Below are 20,177 nucleotides of genomic sequence, written 5' to 3' on the forward strand. Positions count from 1 at the left end.
GCTTCACCCAAACCTTTGCTGCAGGTCTCTCTCTGTTTCGGTATGACAACAGATGGGAAGATGAAGTACCTTCAACAAGATACTTCACACATGCAGACACTAATGCCTATCGCACATTCACGTCAAGTTTTTATGGACCCAAAATTTCAGTTTTTTCCCCATTCCTGTTGTTAACATGGTATTTACTAGTTCCGGGGTTGTTCTAGACTAACTGGGTGTTGCAGGGTTAAGCTCCAGGACCATTGGATGAGTGACAGCACCAGAAATGTCCTCTACACTTCCGTCTCCAACAGGGTCAGCTACATCACCACAAAGATGGGCACTAAAAGCACCAGGGTATCTCCTGTGGGGACCGTGCTCACCCAGAAGATCTCCTTCCTAACACTACTCTATGTCAGGGACGTATGCCCTTTCCTATATAAAGGAACAGTGAAAACATACTTGGTATCATTTGATTGTGCCAGCCAAAGACCTGTTTATAAAGCCAACGCTTGTCCTCTACATATACCTGTGTCTCTAACGCCTTTCAAATCCAATGACCAAGTAAGCGATTCTTTCTTGAATTAGGCCTTTAGCTCTGGTAACAGTTCCCCAATTTTTCACATTCATATACTTAAGTTGGCCTCCCCGAATAAGAGCTACAATTTTATTGGGCAAAGAAATCTTTATGGCCTTTTAATGCACAACAACCCCAACTAATCTTAAAGTTTGCTATGGACAGACAAGCTTTTGAAAGAACAAAAAACAGTTGTTTTGGTAGAAACCAGTGGGCAGGGGAGAGGGTCAAACATGTAATATTCAAAACTGCCAAGCAAAGACTGTGCCCACAAAGCACAGTCCTCACCAAAATCATTCACACTCATACATGAGATAGAGTTTACCTGCTGCCAATTGCCATCTAATCTGTTCTAAAGACAACACTTCATGAAAATAAACTTTACAGGCTGGAGAGATGGCTCAGCAGCTCAGAGTGCCTGCTGCTCTTGCAAAGGTTCCCAGTACCCACATCAGGCAGCTCACAAACACCTGGGACTCTATCTCTAAAAGATCCAATGCCTCAGGCCTAGGGGCACCTGTACTCATGTACACAAAACCACATGAGGAGACAAACACACATATAATTAAAAATAATAGAAATAAATTTTAAATGATTTTTACTTGGATTCATTGTATATACATAGGGTTTTCATGTCAATGCAAAAAAATTAGACCATGAGCTGGGCAGTGGTGGCATACACCTTTAATGCCAGCACTCGGGAGGCAGAGGCAGGCGCATCTCTTGAGTTCAAGGCCAGCCTAGGCTACAGAGTGAGTTCCAAGAAAGGCACAAAGCTACACAGAGAAACCCTAAACCCTGTCTCAAAAAACAAAAACAAAATTAGACCATGATACCTCGGCTTACCAAAAATAACACCCAAATCAAAACTTTATTTGACTTTTCCCTAAAGCAATAATCTTTATAACTTTGCCAATTGCTTAATTTTTATATCAGCAAAACATGAGCCTTCCCTTCACAAGGTTCTATCTCACTATGATCTTAGTATAAATGTCTCATTTTTCTTTAAAAAAAAAAAAAAAAAAAACTAATTACACACTTCAGTAAGTTGCCTGCAGTAACACGCTGATGTTATTTACAATAGAAAAGTTAGACTTCAGCTTGTTCTCTCAATTTCAAGCACATTTAGGTTAATAATTCTAGTTCACTGAATCTTTTTCCATTCTTCATATGAAAGAATTTGAGTCGATATCTTTCCATCATTTCACAGTAAGAATTTGTTACTTATTAAAGTCTTTAAATGTCAAGTCTGCTAAGGATGTATTATTTATTAAGTCAAATATTTAAGTGAGCATGTATGCTTACACAGAGAGTCATCATGCAATTATTACTACTTTATAGCTTTGGCAAACTAATTCAGAACAAAATCTAGGAAATTAGAATAGCAATAAAAATACATTTTAAGCCAGGTACGGTAACAGATATCTTTAATCTCAGCTCTGGTATCCCTGTGAGGCCAGGCCATCCTGGTCTACTCCTGTCACATATTCTTAATGGGGTTCTGCGCATAGCCCAGGGTGTGCACCTCTCTGACACACCTTCTAAACCACCAACTCCTCTAACTGGACTCACAGACAGAAGCACTCAAACAGCCAAAAGAGAAGACTACACACATGCAGTAGGTACCGTTCTGACATGGGGCAGCAGTCACGGTTCTACTTACAGGGCACAACAATCAAACCAGTGTCCTCTTCACACCGTACCTGGGGGGGTTCGTATGAAACGAGGAGAAGGGGCCAGCAGGATGCCTGAGCAGGTGAAAAGGCAGCCATGCATGCCAGCCTGAAGATCTGCATCCAAGCCTCAGAACCACTGTGGGCAGAGAGGACTTGCAAAAGTTGTCCTCTGAGTCTACATGCCCATAGTGGCACATGCTAGCCCCCGACAATGCATACCCATACACAAAAAACCTTTGTGGAAAATCCAGTAAATTTCCTGAGCATGTTATCTTTGCTACTGTGGTGTTTTGTTATTCCCTACTTCCCCACCCAAACATTAAAATTAGAAAATATAATTTTGTCAACTTAAAAGTAGACTTTAATATTTGGCAGTAGCAAGCACTAACTGCTACACAGAACAGAATCAATTATTTAGAAAATGCCAAAACATAATTCTCATCTATGAGCTCACAGTTGTCAGCACAGTAGCAACAGCCAACAGCCACAGCTATAGATTAACTGCTGTGTGTGCTAGCTCAGGGCTTTATTAACTTTCGCCTCATAATCCAATTTCCAGTGAGGGAACTAAGACAATGATCGGTGAAATAGACTGACCAAAGACTCACAGCTGTTAAGTGACTACAGAGGCACTGGAAGCCAAGCAGTCCAGGGCCACACGACGCCCCCATGGCTCTGAGCGTATGTATCCTCATCTTCCCTCACACTGCTCCAGATACTGCAGGCATTCTAAATGCAATGGTACAAATTCAACCTGTGTCCTAAAGGAGTCCTCTCACTCTGGGGCTCCTGTACTAAAGCAGACACGTGCACACCAAGGCAGGCGGCTGCTGCTTTCTGTCTGTGTTTGTCAGCAGGGTGCTGTAAAGTATGACACTGACAGGAAAACTCTAAAACATAACCAAAGAGCATAAGAGTGCTTCAATATCCGTGCCGAAGATTCACATCCGCTAGCAGGACTCTGCTAAAGCTTATCTTACCTAAACTAAACTAACTCTCCCATACACTGGAAAGGAAGTGTTCAACACTCTCAACCCTCTGCCGCTTGCTTTCCCGACCACTCTACATGTCACCTTCACCGTCATTAGCCACTCACTTTTCTAATGACGTTTCAAATCTCTCCCAACACTCGAGGCACGTAACAGACTCTTTCAGCTACTTACACATGCAGAAGTGGACAGTTTGTGTGACTGGCTCCAATAACTTTCCCAACATTCAGCACACTGAACGAAGGGGACACTCAAGGATGTCACAGCTGCTCAGCACGAGAACACACTTGCCATTCTCCTGGGGAAGGAAGCAATCCATCGGGAAGGGAAGGACGAAGGTGCTGAGAGGGCACAGCTACCTCCTGTGCACATGTGGACGACAACCACTCCAGCTGCTCATCTGTCCTTTCGTGTGCTCATTCCGTTTGTCCTGACTGTCTGCTTTAAGGGCAGTGCTTTCACTGGCAGTGGTGGTGCACACTTTTAATCCCAACACTTGGGAGGTAGAGGAAGGCAAATCTCTCAGTTTGAGGCCAGCCTGGGCTACATAACTACTTCCAAGTCAGCCAGAGCTACAAAGTGAAACCTTGATTTAAGGGCGGGGGGAAAAAAGTAGTGTTAAATAAACAAGACAAAAACTATTTAGAAATAAGTCAATCTTTGCTTAATTCTTTAACAAAAACTTATCAAAGCAATAAACTACATGTGAGACCTGAAGTAGCCTAGGAAGGTGAGCAGCCCACCTTTCAGCTCAGCAGCTAGCCAAGCCATCTCCAAGAACAGCACTCACTCTGCTGTCAGGAACAAACAACTCCATAATTAGATCGGTCTGCTTTCCAAACTGTTACAAAATGAATCAAGAGATCGGTCGGTAAGGAGGAACAGAAGATGAAAATCCAGAATATTCACCAAAAATAAAGGAGGAGGTGGGAAATGACTCGGCAGTTAGAAGTACCTGCCACTAAGCAAAGCTACCTGAGTTGAAGCTTTAGGACACTCATGGTAGAAAGACAGACAGACAGACAGACAGACAGAGCTCCCAAAAGTTGTCCTCTGACCTCCACAACTATGTCCTGGTACACATGCCCACTCACAATAGATCACTAGAACTATCCATTTTGCTTTAAAATATTTTTGAAAATTAAAAACTAAAGGAGAAAAGTTCAAGAAAAAATACTTTCAACCTCACGTAAAAAATTAAAATAATGCACTATTTTGATATTCAAACAAACACAAAGTAATAAGGATCACCTAGAAGCTCTTCTAGAGACTGGAAAAGCCAAGACACAGGTGATGGAAGATCGAACTTCACCTCCATCATGTACTGATTCGACAGGTTCTGAGACGCCAGGTTCTAAGATGGATGTAAACTCTGTGATTCTGCTTGCTGAGCCCACTAGTAAGCAGTCTCACCTAGAGAGTCTGCTCATAGAACAAGACACCCTAGCAGCAGGAGGCTTGCAGCCCAGGAGCTAGCTCAATTAGTCCACTGTGCTGTACTGCCCCCTAGCTGCTGTGGCAGGAGACGCCACCAACAAAAATTAAAAAAAGGCTGCCAATAAGTTTCAAAAGAATTTGGCAGGAAATCCTTTAGGCTAATTTGGAACCTTAAAAACAGACCTACAAGAATACATTGAAGTTTGTTTTATGTATTCCTGTAATAAATAATAAAAACATAAACTAACAAAACATCTCATCAATGCCTGCAATTTTTCACCCACAAATTAACTAGAGTAGTTAGGTTACAAAGCCTGCAGGCGCCCAGGTCCGAAGCGCCAGCACTCTTCACTGCAATGGGGGCTACTAACCAAGCTGGTGAGCAGACTGTACCACAGCACTCAGGAGCCCAGGGCAGCTCGAGCAGCACCAAAGGGCTAGCTCAAAATCAAAACACACTCTGGAATCTCCCCCCGTAGGAAATTCTGTAGGATATAAACTAGAAACTGTTGGCTAGAATGAAGATGTCTGGCAGAACTCAAAAACACTGACAGTGTTGTCTGCTACTGTAAATGTATGGTAAATATAAAAAGTGGTTTACACTAACAAATATCTTACATTAATTCAAAGTTTCCAGGTGTCAGATGCAAACTGAAGTCAAAAATTAGTAAGTTAAAAATTAGCATTTCTGGAATCCGTGAAAAATGACTCGAGGAAAACAGCCTGAGACACTTTATATAAAGTTATCTTTCTCTAAAAAACTACTGGAGGTCAATAAGCGATTTGTCCAATGAAGGTTTGCATTAAATTCCTGTTTTCAATTTGCCAACCAAGATCTCAGCTGGCAAAGTCCAGGGGCGGGGGGAAGTTCTGTTCATATAGCTGTTTTCCTAGTTACTCACACTTCACTATTATTCAGATACAGTGGGCCATAACTTGTCTCCACCCAAACACAGCAGGCAGTGTACACAATGCTTTAACAGTAGTGATCTCAGAGGCCAGAGCTGACAAACACCTGTACCCCACCCAGCATGCAAGAAGTTGAACCAGAAGAAGTGCTCAAGTTTAAGGCCACATGGTGACTTCCTGTCTTTAAATAATAATAAAATAATTTTAAAGTGATCTTACAAGATGCTAATTTTCATCATGACCTGGGGAAGAACAAGAGACTTTAGGGAATAGAAATGCAGGGACAGAAGCGGGGAGAAAGGAAACTGACTCTTGACAAAAGTTCTGTTTACTGAATACTTAGGATCTCTTTTAAGTAACTCTTAAACCTTTTCAAAATTTACCATTGTTCAAAAACATGTGATGCAAATAATTTTTAAGAAAAAACAAAATCCTTACCCTGCAATTCATGATGTATTACTCCCACTAGGTTGGGCTCATCTCCCCACCAGAATATCCAGAGCTCTTTGCAATCTGGCTTGACGTCACGACGCCACACACACAGCAGGTTGGCTTGCAGACATCGGATGAAACTTAACAGGATTGGATCATCTTGGGCTGGGGCTGAAATTATGGGTCCACAGTCCCCGTGCCCTCCAAAATTGTACCTACGCCATTTGATTCCTGTGAGTTCAGCCTGGAAAACAACAAGAAATTTGCAATAGTTTTGATTTTTCTTTTTATTTATAGACCACTAAGAGCAAGTTCCTTTCCTAAGAAAGGAAAGCTGATAAAATAAGCATTTATACTCAATTTCACACTGTAAGATTTCTCTCAATGAAGAGTACACATCAGCAAGCCCTTCTAGGTTTGGGGACAGGGGTGTGGAAATAATTTCTATCAAGACTTCTACATAGCTAATCATGTTAGATACCAAAATAAAACAAGATGGCAATCATTATGTGCTGTTGAAAAAAATTTTGCCTAACCATTTACTAAAAAGTACCCATATTTTTTAAAAACTATTTTCAATTATTACTCCCTGTTCAATTCACAAATTATACTTATTTTAAAACCAAATCAGAAGCTAGAGAGATTACGCAGCAGTTCAGAGAACTGGCTACTCTTGGAAAGGACCAAGGTAGGATTCCCAGCACCCACATGGTGACTTATAATCCTCCTTAACTCCAATCCTCGGAGAACCAGTGTCCTCTTTGTGTCCACAGGCATAGGACACACCCAGTAAACATACATACATGCAGGCAAGACTCTCATACACATTTTTAAATTTTTAATGTAAATAAATAAAACAAGTGAGATTTAAAACTAAGTGGCCAGGTGTGGCAGTGCATGCCTTTGATTCCAGCACTCAAGAGGCAGAGACTCATGGATCTCTGTGAGTTTGAGGCCAGCCTGGTCTATATTCCAGGACAACTAGAGCTACATAGAGGGACTGTCTCAAAAAAAAAAAAAAAAAAAAAAAAAAAAAAAAAATGGGGGGGGGGGGGATTGATCATTCCTAACACAAAAATCTAACGTTGAAAATATTTCTAAATCCACACTTGGAAGTGTTCGAGACTTCACATCTTCACATTAGGAATGGCAAGCCCCAGAATTATATGCCAACAGTCCCAAATTTGGAGATCTACAATGAAAAACATCTGGTTCCAAGGACTGGCTGGAAACAAGAGTTTCTCCGCCTGTAGAAGACATTGTTTCTGCCAAGGAATTTCCCACTCCCCCACCTCGGCAGCTAGTTCAAGAGGTGAGTTTTTACCGGGGCAGCACAGCACCCAGAGGTCCTCGGGGAAGCAGCTGCTAACAAAACCTACCGTGTCACCAACACGCAGCCCTGAGCCTGGCCTCCTTAGCAGGCCTCTGCTGCGGTCGGGCCTTTGGCTTTTAAACACATTTTAAAACTTGGGAACTTTAAACAAGCAAGCAGAGGCTATGCTGCTACACATTCCACACATTTCTACTTTCAGATTTCCTGAAGTTTGGGTCTGATGAACTGAACATCAAAGACGCTTCTAACAAAGGAAAGCAGGATTCTGACTTAAGTAGCTACAAACTGGAACCAGGGACTGGACAGGGCAAAGATGAGCAACCATGGCCCTGTCCCAAACAGCCATGTGCTCCCAACTGTACCATTCATTTCCTCCCACAAAGTCAGTCATTTTATGTTCTTTTTTTTTTCACCACAGAAGCACCAAGGGCAGGAAAGTAGCCATCTCCTCTGCAACACAACAGGGGCTCATCGGGTACTTACATGGCTGACTGGCACATTCAAGGGGTATATACACACATTCCTTTATCCCAAAAGACAGTAACTTCAAAAGAAAGGTTACAAAAGCAATAACCAAGCTACTACCGTCTTAAGCTCAGATACCTACCTGTTAGTCTATGGCAGACATATGGACAGCTAATCTTTTTTAAGAGGGTTTTTTTTTTTTTCCTAACTCTGTGGAGGGAAGGGGTGCGCACCGGTGAGCCTGTGCTTGAGACAGGGTCTTACTATGTAGCCCTCGCTGGCCTTGAACTCACCATGTAAGCCAAGCTAGCCTCTAACACACAAAGACCCACCTACCTCCTAAGTACTGGGACTACAGGTGTGGGACACCATACCTAAATATTTCTCCTTAAGCAACATGGTCTCACCGTTATTTACATAGTATTTACACTGTATCAGGCAGATGGAATCTGGGAACAAGCTAGGCTATTAGGAGAAAGCCCATTTTAGGTAGATGCAAACACAACACGTATAGAAGGGCCTGGGCGTCCGAGGCCAGGCAGGCACGCAATCTCTGCATGAAACAATCCGGACGGGACAGCTGTGTGAGCGCTCGAGCTCTCACCTCTGCAGAAGTGACCACCACCCTCACACCTCACTGCTGTGCCCACACCCTTGTCTAGCTTTCTGTTCAAGTTCTTTTGTTTCTTCTAATAAAGTAACATCTCTGTGCTCTAGTTAGAAAGCCTAAAATTAATGTCTAAATAAATATCAAAGAAGGAGATGAAATAAAAACAAAATAGTTCAGATCGGAAAAGATACATAGAATATTCATCACTGAAGCCAAGAACACTGTTCTGTATCCAAGAACTCTGGGCAGGGGAGGTGGGAAGAGAAGGAAAACATCAAACACAACAGTAATACCAATCACTAGGATGACAGTGACCACGTTTCAAGTGTTAGAAAATTAAGACAGTTAGAGGTTTGTGGACTGGCTGAGTCTGTCCCCGGCAAACCCAGGCAGAGCGATTCACTCACTAGGCACTTTCGTCGATAGCATCCTCACAGTTCAGCAGGCAAATATTGGCTGATCCCGAAAGGTTTTCCAACCCTGGAACTGGCACTAACCTCCTGTGCCACTGTCACCTGCTGTGCTCTTTACAAAGTTGTCCGACCAGCAGTATAGTGATAGTGCTGTACAGCACGATCACAGACTGTAACTAGTTCAGCCAAAGGAACTAGGAAACTTCTAATCATTTTAAAACATTTAGTTCCTTTGATTTAAAGCCAAAATTAAGTAATATACCAGTCTTTATTGAGAAGCATTAACAATGAAGAACCAATTTGCTATCAATCTTGAGTTAGTGTCTGTTCAGAGGTGAAGTTACCCAAACACTTTGTCCAAGGGGAAATAAAAACTCTGTTCACCAGCCCGGGAGTGTTCTGCCTCCTCAGTCCTGAAGCAATGGAGCAAAATGAAGAAACCTCAGAAAGGAAACAAAACAATCCTTTCCCTAGGCAGGGTGGCAGGAACACTATCACAAATGGAGATTAAAAATGTCTCATCTACTTAAAATTCACAGCTGAGTGCAGTGGCACACCCCTGCAATTCCAACACTGCAGAAACTGAGGCAGGAGGATCACAAGTTTGAGGCTAGCCCAGGATACAGCAAGACTCTCAGAAAGTCTCAAAAAAAAAAAGGTCAACTCCACTCTAAGTTCTGGTTTCCTACCTTTTTTTTTTTTTTTTTTAAGATTTTTGTGTCTATGACTGCCTTGCCTGCGTGTATATAAGTGCACTGCCTGCAAACCCACGGAGACCAGAGTGGACTGGAGTTATAAATAGTTCTGAACCACTATGTGGTGCAGGGCACCTGGATCATACGGGTCAGCAAGTGCTCCTAACTGCTAAGACAACTCTCCAGCCCCTCCTCCCTCCCTCCCTTCCTTCTCTCTCTTCATCTGTCATTTACTATTGGTTTACTGTATAGGAATGCTTGGGGAAGGTAAAGAACAAGCTAGGACAGGAGCGGCTCTGTCCCTCCACCCACAGGGGTCCTAGGGATTCAACTAGGTTCTCAGGCTCAGCGGCTTTCACCTGCTGAGCTAGCTCGCTGGCACTGTCTTCCCTGTTTCTAACAAATGCACAAATCTAGGGCTCAAATCTGTCTATCTAATGATTTCTTTCCAAGTCTGGAATCAGTGCTGAGCCTAGTGGCCTGTGCAGCTCTATGGAGGCAGGAACTCTGGGCAGAGCTAGTGCAGGCGGAGACCACTCACTTAGCATATGTGGCCACAGGATCAACCCCCCCACTCTCCCAAAAAGAATTTTTGAAGCAAACCTTTAAAGTATTTCTATATTCAAATTATACTAAATATGCATTTATGTCAAAAAGAATAAACAAATGCATAATTATATATAAGTTCTAAAAATACAAATTTAAAAGATAAAAGGTTAATATTCAAGGAGCAAAAAGAGTATTCACATTTGAACCACTACCAGCTTCATGGTGTACTAAGTAACACTGGTCACATGGGTTCTTCCCACATGGCTCTAGCCTTTCAACCACACAACTAAAGAAGTTAAGACTCATAACAGTTAAATAATTCATCCATAACCATAAACCTGGCAAATGAAAGGTCCCAAACATAGCTGGATCTAAACTACAACTGAATTTGAAACATAAATTCTTTCCATTCTGCCATGCTCCTTTATAGGGCTAATGCTAAAAATTAGCCCTGGAGGATTACCATATCACTCAAAGAAACCGTCACGGGCTCAATTTAGCAATGACTAGAGCTCACGGCCATGCTCTCTAATTTAAGTAAGTCCATGGCTCTTTTGGTATCTTCCTGGGACAATAAAAACAACTTAGGTCCTAAGAGGGGCTAGCCATCCCAAGAGCCAGGAGACTCAATATGTACTCCACGTCATCACTGGACAGTCTACACAATCCTTCTTAGAGGATATATATTTTTTGGAAAGAAACTACCTACTCTATCTGACAGGAGGGGACAGTGGCTGACATCTGTCAGACGGGCAGGCAGGGTGCTCTGAAAGATGAACTGATCTGGCAGGATCTGCCAGCATCTAGAGAAGACCACTGCTGTCAGTTTACAACAATGTTAAACAAGTAGATTAAAGCAGAATCCAAACAAATGCTCTTCCTAACACCTTATTCAGGACGTAGAGACTGTACTGATTCTTAGTCTTATTCCCTAGGTACAGTGTGTAGAAATAACTCTTGCTTTTCACATTAGATGGTTCATGGCCAACACCATAAATTTACAACATGGCCCCAGAGTTCAAACTAGATTCAGTAGTCTTAAAAGAGAATAAAACCTATCAAGGTGCTGGGAAGACTGAAGGAGATTTAGCATCCAGAGCAGCAGGAGTAGGAAATGCAGGTTGTGGCCTGCATTCTCCACAATGCACTCTATGACGTTAGGAAGACTCCTCCATCCCAGGGTGCCTCAGCTTTAGGAGCTATAAAGTGCTACAGCTGACCTACATACTATAAATGAGCTCAAGTCTCCTGCCTCAAACTAATTACAATTCACTCACAAAGGCAACTTGACACAACCTTAGACGTCTCAGAACCATCAGTGACAAATACTTCCAGAAGACTCTCAGATTTAGGAAATGTACTGTGCTGAGGTAGAGGCAGAACTCAGTGGTCCAGCACTTGCCTAGCCATGCAAGGCCATGGCAGGGGGGAAGTGGACATTCATCTCTTACCGCCAACCTAAGTGCCCTAGAAAATCTCCAGTGTGCCTTTGCCCTCTTCCTCCTTTGACAGAATTACAACTCTAGCAAACTAGGAAAATACAGTAAACATATTAAATCACCATTCAGATCAAACCCAGGGAAGAAAAACAAATGGCACATATAAGGGAAAGCTTCTGTTAAGCACAACTAATCAAATCCAGGCAAAAATGGCGAGTATCACACACGTCCGCTTCTCCTCTCTGTAAATACACTAAGCGCCAGTGAAAGGGTCTGTTCCTTTGGGCTATTTTCTCCTTTAAATACAAAGTCACAACAGTAGGTAGAACAAGAAAGAGCACCTAGGTTTCAAAAGCTGTGAAGCCAGTGCTCAGCAAGAACAGAGACGTGGGTCTGAGCGAGCAGCCCCAGGAACAGGCACTGGCAAGTGCTCTTAGCCTCAGGAGCTGTAGACAGGAGCATGTGAGGGGCTGAGAAGAGGAGGGACACAACAAGCAACAGATGAAGCCTGCTGCTGACCAGGCCGAGAGACCCAGACACGCTCCTACTGCACACTGCTAGCTGCTGGCCCTTCTGCATTCCAGCAAAGAACGGGAAGAAAATTCTCCAAAGACAATAAAGCAAAGCAATGGAGAAGGCAAGGCTATGGAGGAGACGGGGGCTATGGAGGAGACGGGGGCTATGGTGGAGACTGGGAGGCAATGGAGGAGACTGGGGTGCTATGGTGGAGACTGGGAGGCAATGGAGGAGATGAGGGCTATGGAGGGGAGGGGGCGAAGGAAACTCAGTAAAATACATGGAAGATAAAGTTCAGGAACTCTCTCACACACACACACACACACAAAAAAAAAAAAAAAAAAAAGACAAAATTAAAACTGGGCAGGATGGAAATTAAATTCACCAAGAAACACGAGGCTCCTAGAGGTGAGGCCACAGCTCAATGGCAGAGCACTTGCCCAATGACCATATGGCCTTGGGTTCCACTATGGAAATAAAAAGTCTCAGAAAAATTGCACTCAGGATGTGCTGACCCCTGCGATTTCCCCAAATGTGGGAAACTCAACTGCATAATTTGTGGTAGTGGGGGACTGCGTTCGCGCTCTCCCCTGAGAAAAGAAAAAGAAAATGAAAACAATGAGGAATTAACTAATACAGTAATGCATGAAAACTTCTTTCCAAAATATTGAAATACTAGATGAAAAGAGCTCTCCAAGCATTTAAAAGAGACTCCTAAAAAGGCCCCTCAACTTTGGTGTGCAGAGAGGATCCCTGGCTTCCGTGAGTAAGATGTCAAGTGCTGTGCCTCGCAGTGCCTCAGGCCAGTGGGGAAGAACCACAGCGAGGGTGGACTTGTGCACAGAACTACAAACACAGTGCAGGGGGAGGACACACCAGACACTCAGTCCTCCCGGTGAAGCCGCCTCTCTTTTCTCCAGTGCGCACAGGGTGTGAGCCACAAAGGAGACCGGGGAGAGCAACAGAAGGCTCCAAGCACAGTGATGACAGCTCCAGGCTAAGCATGAATCACGTGTGCTGGGGGATAACGCTCTTGGACAATGTAAGAATTTGTCACTCGTACTGGTTAAATAAAACGCTGAGTGAGTAGCCAGGCAGGAAGTATAGGCAGAGCAACCAGACTAGGAAAATTCTGGGAAGAGGAAAAGGAGAGACAAGGTCGCCAGCCAGATGCAGAGGAAGCAAGATGAGAATGCTGTACTGAGAAAAGGTACCAAGCCACGTGGCTAAACATAGACAAGAACTATGGGTTAATTTAAGCATAAGAGCTAGGTAGTTATAAGCCTAAGCAAGAGGCCAAACAGTTTATAATTAATACCAGCCTCTGTGTATTTACTTGGGACCGAGAAGCTGCAGGACCGCTCGGGACAGAAACTTCTGTCTACACACGTGACCACAGTGGGGCAGGTGATTCCAAGAAAGAACTACTGGTTAGATCCCCAACCTAACTGAGGACAAGAAGGGTGAAGGTTGATCAGCAAAGACAGCTTCTTACTGTGGGACATGACACCGTGTAGGGTACAGAAAGAATTGTCAATAGTAAAAGGGTTCTGAACAAGCGAAGATCAAAAGTTAATTTTAAATCAACATCGTATGAGTCCAAGGTGTTTCAGGTACCCTCACCACACTGTATCTCATGACTTCACCACAGCCTTGTCTGAATACCACATGGCATGTATGCTTGGCACTGCACACGCCACCACACCACACATTAACCAACCCTGCCTACAACACCTGAGCTCAGTTCCTACTGTGTACACAAAGCTTTCTGCTCTCAAAGACACATGATGATCGAAACAAGCACTTTCAAAGGTGTCTAGCCATCATTCCTCAACATGCATCAAATCAGTCTATCTCCCTGTGGTGGTTTGTGTAGGAACGCCCCTAGAGAATCATATATTTGAATGTTCAGTCACTAGAGAGTGGCACTTTTAGGAGGTGTGGCCTTTGTGGAGGAAGTGAGTCACTGAGCATTGGCTTTGCTGAGCATGAGGTTCCAAATGCTCAAGTCAGGCCCAGTGACTGTCTGTCTCTCTTCCTTCTGCCTTTAGATCAAGATGTAGAACTCTCAGCTCCTTCTCCAGTACCATGTCTGCCTGCATGCCACCATGCTTTTCCCCATGATGACAACGGACTAAATCTCTAACTCTGTAAGCCAGCTCCAGTTAAATGGTTTCCTTTATAAAGTTGCTGTGGTCATGGTGTCTCTTCACAGCAATAGAAACCCTAAGACACTCCCTACTGTACTAGGTTACAATGTTTTGACTTTAAAACTTGCTGTTACCGTCCCAGAGTTTCTTTTGCTTTTAATTTTTTTAATTTCTAATTATGTGTATGTGTGTCTGTGTGGGTATGAGCAAGTGAGAACCCCTGGGACCCTGAGCTGGAGTTAGGAGTCCACTGGAACTCCAGGCCTCCACGGGCAGCACTCACTCCATCTTCACAGCTGCACCAGCTGTCCAGTCCTGCTAATGTCAGTTTCATAAAGAATCCCTCCATCAAATTTTGGCTTGGGACTAAGGATGGAATTCCCAACAGTTTCTGAAATGGTCCTAAATATACTTCTGCCATTTTGTACCACATATTTATGCAAAGTGGCATTCTCAGCATTGACAACTGTAAAATAAAAATTAATCGACTCTACCTCCTGCACTATCGAATGATCCAACCAAGATTTAAGTCTTTGTGTTTAAAAAAAAAAGACCCCACCTCATTAGTATAGAAATTTGCTTCCATCTTTAATAAATAGTAAAATTATAAGCATACCAAAGAATTATTTCAAAGTAGTTTTTTTAAGGTTTCTTATAGTTATCAGTAAATGTTTGGCTTGTACACCTATCTTACACATCTATGTGCCCAGGGCCATGCAAAAGTTTCTCTGGCAAAATATAATTGGGAGGGGGAAAACTTTAAAAACGTGGGATTAAGATACATCGAGATGCACTTTAAAAAGAAAAAAAGGTCAGGTGTAGTGGTGCGCTTGAAAGGCAGAGGCTGGCAGATCTCTATGAATTAGAGGCCAGCCTGGTCTACAAAGTGAGTGCCAGGACAGCCAGGACTGCATAGTGAGACCCTGTCTAGACAAAACAACAAATAAGAACAAAAAGAAAAGAAAGAAAGAAAGAAAAGAAAATTATCATCTTCAAATCACACAGGAAAGGGGAACGCAATCAGACAATCAAAAGGCAAATAGTTCAGACATCTAATGACATGAACAAAACATTAACACTGAATCTACCCTAAACCAAATACTATGCAACTATGTTGGTAAGATGAAGAGGAAAGGAGCAATTCTCTCTGTAATTGGTAAAAAGGGTAAGATAAATCATGGGGATTAATTAGTATTTAGAAATAGTGAGGAACCAGAAGAAAAGCATTTGCCTTAGAAGAAGGTTAAGACAGGGTCAGGAGCTGGGACGCAAATCTTCAGAACCTCACACAACTATCTGGAGAGCCAAGCCTAAGACCTGGTGCTGATCAACACCCCACCACGGAGCTACACCCCAGCACTTTGCACTCCGAGGCAGGCTCTTGCTAAGTGCTCAGGCTGGCCATGAACCACTGTGCAGCTCACACAAGCTTAGAATGCCTCAATCCTCCTCCCTCAGTCAAGCACCTCTGCACCCAGTCTGATCATTATGTAAAAATGTAACTCTGCCTGGAAACAAGGAAAACAAAATTTAAATAAAAATAATTAAAATGTGATAATGAAATATAATTAATGCCAAGTTACTGATGTTAGTTCATGAACATTTTACAAAGTTATTCTACACAAATCCCTAAACTTCAAAATAATTTAGTGTTCCATAAATTGTAATGCAAAAGCCAAAAAAGTATGAATTTACTGCTATTATTTTAAGATTTCTTTGTATGGGTATTTTGGCTGCATGTATGTCTGTGTACCCCTGGCGTGCCTGGTGTCAGGAGAAGACATCGGATCCCCTGGTACTAGAGTTACATATGGGTGAAGTAATGTGAGCCACGTGAGTGCTGGGATAGGAACAAATCCCAAGTCCTCTGCAAGAGCTGCAAGTGTTCGGAACTACCATCGCTGCAGTCCTCGGTACCTTTCTGTAGCCAGGCTGGCCGGAACTCACTGTATGCTAAGTGACCTGCAGACTCAGTGATCCTCCTCCTTGGGCTCTGGAAACACTGAGTTTAAAGGCCTGCATTTTAAACTCCTGGCCTCAAAGAGTGTATATCCATCATATGATAGTGCTGTCTATTTCCCTCCCTCTGAGCCTTCTGAAGACCCACCTAGGCACACCGACACTCGTAGCTGCATGCTCCCTCCCAGGAAGAAGCTTAAACTTGGAGCTATACCACTGCTGCTGGCCAAGGACGCTCTGTTAGAGCATATGACAAGACAGCTAGCTCCTACCTGACTGGTTAGTTCCTGAGAATACAATGTAACTATTGCTCCATACAATAGGAAATTAGGCATTTAAAAAAAGTGATCTTTTTTTAAACTTCATATACGTTTGAGTGCCTGTATGTATGTATGTATGTATGTACACCTGCATCTATGTCTGTGCACCATGTGCATGCCTGGTGCCTGTGGAGGCCAGAAGAGGGTACTGGATTCCCTAAAACTGGAGTTACAGATGGGTGTGAATCATTATGTGGGTGCTAGGGATCAAGAAAATCCCCTTAACTCCTGAGCCATCTCTCAAGCCTAAAAAACTGATTTCTAACATATACATTTACTGATTTATAACTTTCCTCTTCATTATAATTTTTTAATCCCTCAGTTTGCCAATACTAATTCAAAATAATAATAATATAAGGCCCTGGGTTCGAGCCTCAGCTCCAAATAATAATAATAATAATAATAATAATAATAATAATAATAATAAAAGGACTCACAGGTAGAGGTGCTGGTCACCAAACCTGGTAACCCAGGTATGAGCCAGAGAATAAACACACAGAATGAGAGAACTGACTCCCACAAGTTGTCCACTGATCTCTATACACACACACACACACACACACACACACACACAATGCATACAAATGAATAAACTGTTATTTTTTAAGATAAAAAGAAGTGTTATAAACTTCATATAGATAAATTCCTAAGCTTAAGAACAACTTAATGGGGTTGGGGATTTAGCTCAGTGGTAGAGCGCTTGCCTAGCAAGCGCAAGGCCCTGGGTTCGATCCTCAGCTCAAAAAAAAAAAAAAAACACCTTAATGTCCCATAAATTGTGTTTAGAAGCCAAAAGCCTGATATGTCTGGTTTTGGTTTATGTGTGTGTGTTCAGATGCTTGCATGTATGCAGGTACGTGTGGGCATGCACAAAGTGGTGTGCACATGTGTGTAGAAGCCAGAGATTAGCCTCAGGCATCACCCATCTCTTTTTCTTCTTTCTGAAACCTAACTTTGGTGAGGTTGATCTTCACAGCTCTGGGATTACAAATTTGCATCATGGCCAGACTTTTTTATGTGTGGTTCCTTATGCTTGCAAAGTAAACTTTACCAATGAGCCCTGAATCAAGGCTAGCCTTGCATTCATGGCAGTATAAGTAAATGAAGTAGGTTCAGAAGTTGTGTATGTCAACACAAATTTTAAGATTTCATTTCTAATTATGTGTACGTGTATCTGTGCACACACGTACAGTGCTCACACAGGCCAGAAGAGGGCATCAGCTCCCCTACAGCTGGAGCTACAGCAGTTCTGAGCTGCCCAGGGAAGATGTTCCGGAACTAAACCTGGGTCCTGTGCAGAAGCAATGTATGTTCTCAACACTGAGCAATCTCTCTAGCCCAAACAAAGTTTTTGTTAACTAAAAGCTTACTTTAAAAAAAAAAAAAAAAAAAAAACCCGGTTTAAAATGATTATTTTTGGGACAGACTCTTACTGTGTAGCCCTGGCTATCCTGGAATTCATTGTGTAGACGAGGCTGGCCTCAAACTCAACTTCCTACCTCTGCCTCAGGACCGCTGGGATTAAATGTGTGCAGCACCTCACCTGGCCAAAATCTGTCATTTTAAACTACATTAATAAACTAAAGTGTCTAGGTTCTATACAACATTTCTACCTTACCAGACACTACTAACTCCTAGCTCCACACTTGGAAAAGAATACAACCAAAAAGGAATAAGCCAGTAAGTGAAGGACTGTTAGTGAGGACTCTAAGCACTCTCTACAGATAGAGGCTCCACGGCCTTGAGTGCAATCCTCTGCAGCAGATTAAGACAGCAGAGTGAGTGAAGAATAAATCACAACTGAAGAAAGAGTTGAGTGAACCTGACTAATAGCTGAGATGACTCTGAAGTTCCATAGATGATGTGAAGATGAACTAGATGTGCTCACCACAGCAAACTGTGGCCTGTACAGCTGATTGCTATTGTTGTAAATAAAGTTTTATTAGCACACAGTTATGCTCATATATTCACATATTGCTGTTGGACGCTTTCACGCTCCGGCCAGTGCTGTAACTAAGACCAGACAGACTACAACCTGAAATAATTACTCTATGATAACCTTTGAACTAAGATAACATCCACAAAGAAATGAAACATTTAAAACATAAACAGGCTGAGGACAGCTTAGCAGCTAAGGGCACTGGCTTCTCTTGCAGAGGCTCCAGGTTCAGTTCCCAGCATCCACATAGCAGTTCATAACTGTAAGGACAGTTCTAGCCAGATACAACGCCCCCTTCTAGCTTCTAAGGGTACTGTACACACGTGGTGCACAGGCATGCATGTAGGCAAAACACTCATATACATAATTAATGAATTAAATTTAAAGTAAGATTCAAGTGCATTGCTTCCCTCCCATAAATAAGTAAAAAAACTGAGCAAAAAGATAAATTTCCATATTCAGGCTTTGGCCAATAGGCAGTGCAGAACTAGGCTCCCTACCAGAGGGCAAACAAGTGAGAAGCCCCTGTGATGTGGAGTATAACCAGGAAGAAGATAATTATGTAGGAAATCCACATTATAGGGGTTCTCCGAAAACTTCCTAAGCACTGGGCTGTGCACTACAACAGTCAACAAGCCAAAGACTGACTAAAGAGGCCACTCTGGGCTGTAACAGTTAACCACAGTGCACACTGAGTAGAGACTCAGAAGGGCAGGGTTCATAAGCTGGAAGTCCCAGCATAAAGTCTACACTAATAATACCTAACAGGCAAGCCTCAGAAAACAGTAAGTCAGCTACCTCAACTGCCAGCAGCTTAACTGCCACCAACACAAATATAGTCACCAAAGGAAAAGGACAGCACAGACTCACAAGAGCCGAATATTCACACTGTGTAGCAGCCAGAGGGAGGGAGGGAGGGAAGGAGGACAGACAGACGAGTGGATGGACCCATTACTAGGACAAAAATCAATGAATAGAGCCAAAGATGAGAATAATAAAGTAATTATAAAGTGTTGTCGACTCACTTTAAAGACAGCTATTATAAATATGGTCAAGAGTTTAAAGAAAAATTCAAACATATGACAGGAAACTCGGTGTCTAAAGGTCAAACATACTAAGTCTGAAATGAGAAACTCACAGAATGGGTGTATGCATGGATGGTTACAGGGCTGGGCACAGGAATGTAGTTCAGTGTGGGACACTTGTCTGGGTGCGGGAGGGCCTTGGTTCAAACCCCAGCAATTTGGTTAGCCACTGACAGCCACGAAGAAGCCTGAAAGCCTGTGAGAATCTACCAAACCGTCAAACTACTGAGCAAAGCCTAGGAACGGCAGCCAGCACTCTACACACTACAGGATCAGGGGCCCCAAACGTGAGGGGCAGTGGACACTGCACACGAGATTTCTGAACAAAGCAGGTTAGCTACAAATTTCATGAAAACAAATCTCTAATTCACAGAGGTCAATGAACCATAAGCAGCATACATGCAGAAAACTACTTTTTTTTTTGTTTTTTGTTTTTCAAGACAGGGTTTCTCAGTGTATCCCTGATTGTCCTAGAAATTACTCTGTAGACCAGGCTGGCCTTGAACTCAGAGAGCCGCCTGCCTCTGCCTCTGCCTCTGCCTCCTGAGTGCTACGATTAAAGGCATGCGCCACCACTGCCTGGTTAAAATAAATTTTTGAAAACAATGATACATGAAAATTCTTAAAAGTTTTCCAAGAAAATTTTCCACAGGAGAAAACAGAAATACTATTATTAAATGCAGGGCAATGAGAAGACATGCAAGC

At 42.8% G+C, this 20,177-nt stretch overlaps 1 protein-coding gene and 1 pseudogene across 4 annotated transcripts in view; one reads left to right on the top strand and one right to left on the bottom strand.

Annotated features, from left to right (window-relative positions):
* Med13l (mediator complex subunit 13L) overlaps window positions 1-20,177 on the bottom strand; it is a 222,319-nt gene that overhangs the window by 181,725 nt on the left and 20,417 nt on the right. For all 4 annotated transcript variants that reach the window (XM_036171624.1, XM_036171622.1, XM_036171623.1 and 1 more), the window contains exon 2: window positions 6,006-6,243. In XM_036171624.1, the coding sequence (XP_036027517.1) occupies window positions 6,006-6,243 (238 nt within the window). The remainder of the gene's footprint in view (window positions 1-6,005; window positions 6,244-20,177) is intronic.
* On the top strand, window positions 12,436-12,612 carry LOC118572817 (annotated as a pseudogene).

This window comes from Onychomys torridus, chromosome 22 (genome assembly GCF_903995425.1).
Source record: "Onychomys torridus chromosome 22, mOncTor1.1, whole genome shotgun sequence".
NCBI lineage: Eukaryota > Metazoa > Chordata > Mammalia > Rodentia > Cricetidae > Onychomys > Onychomys torridus.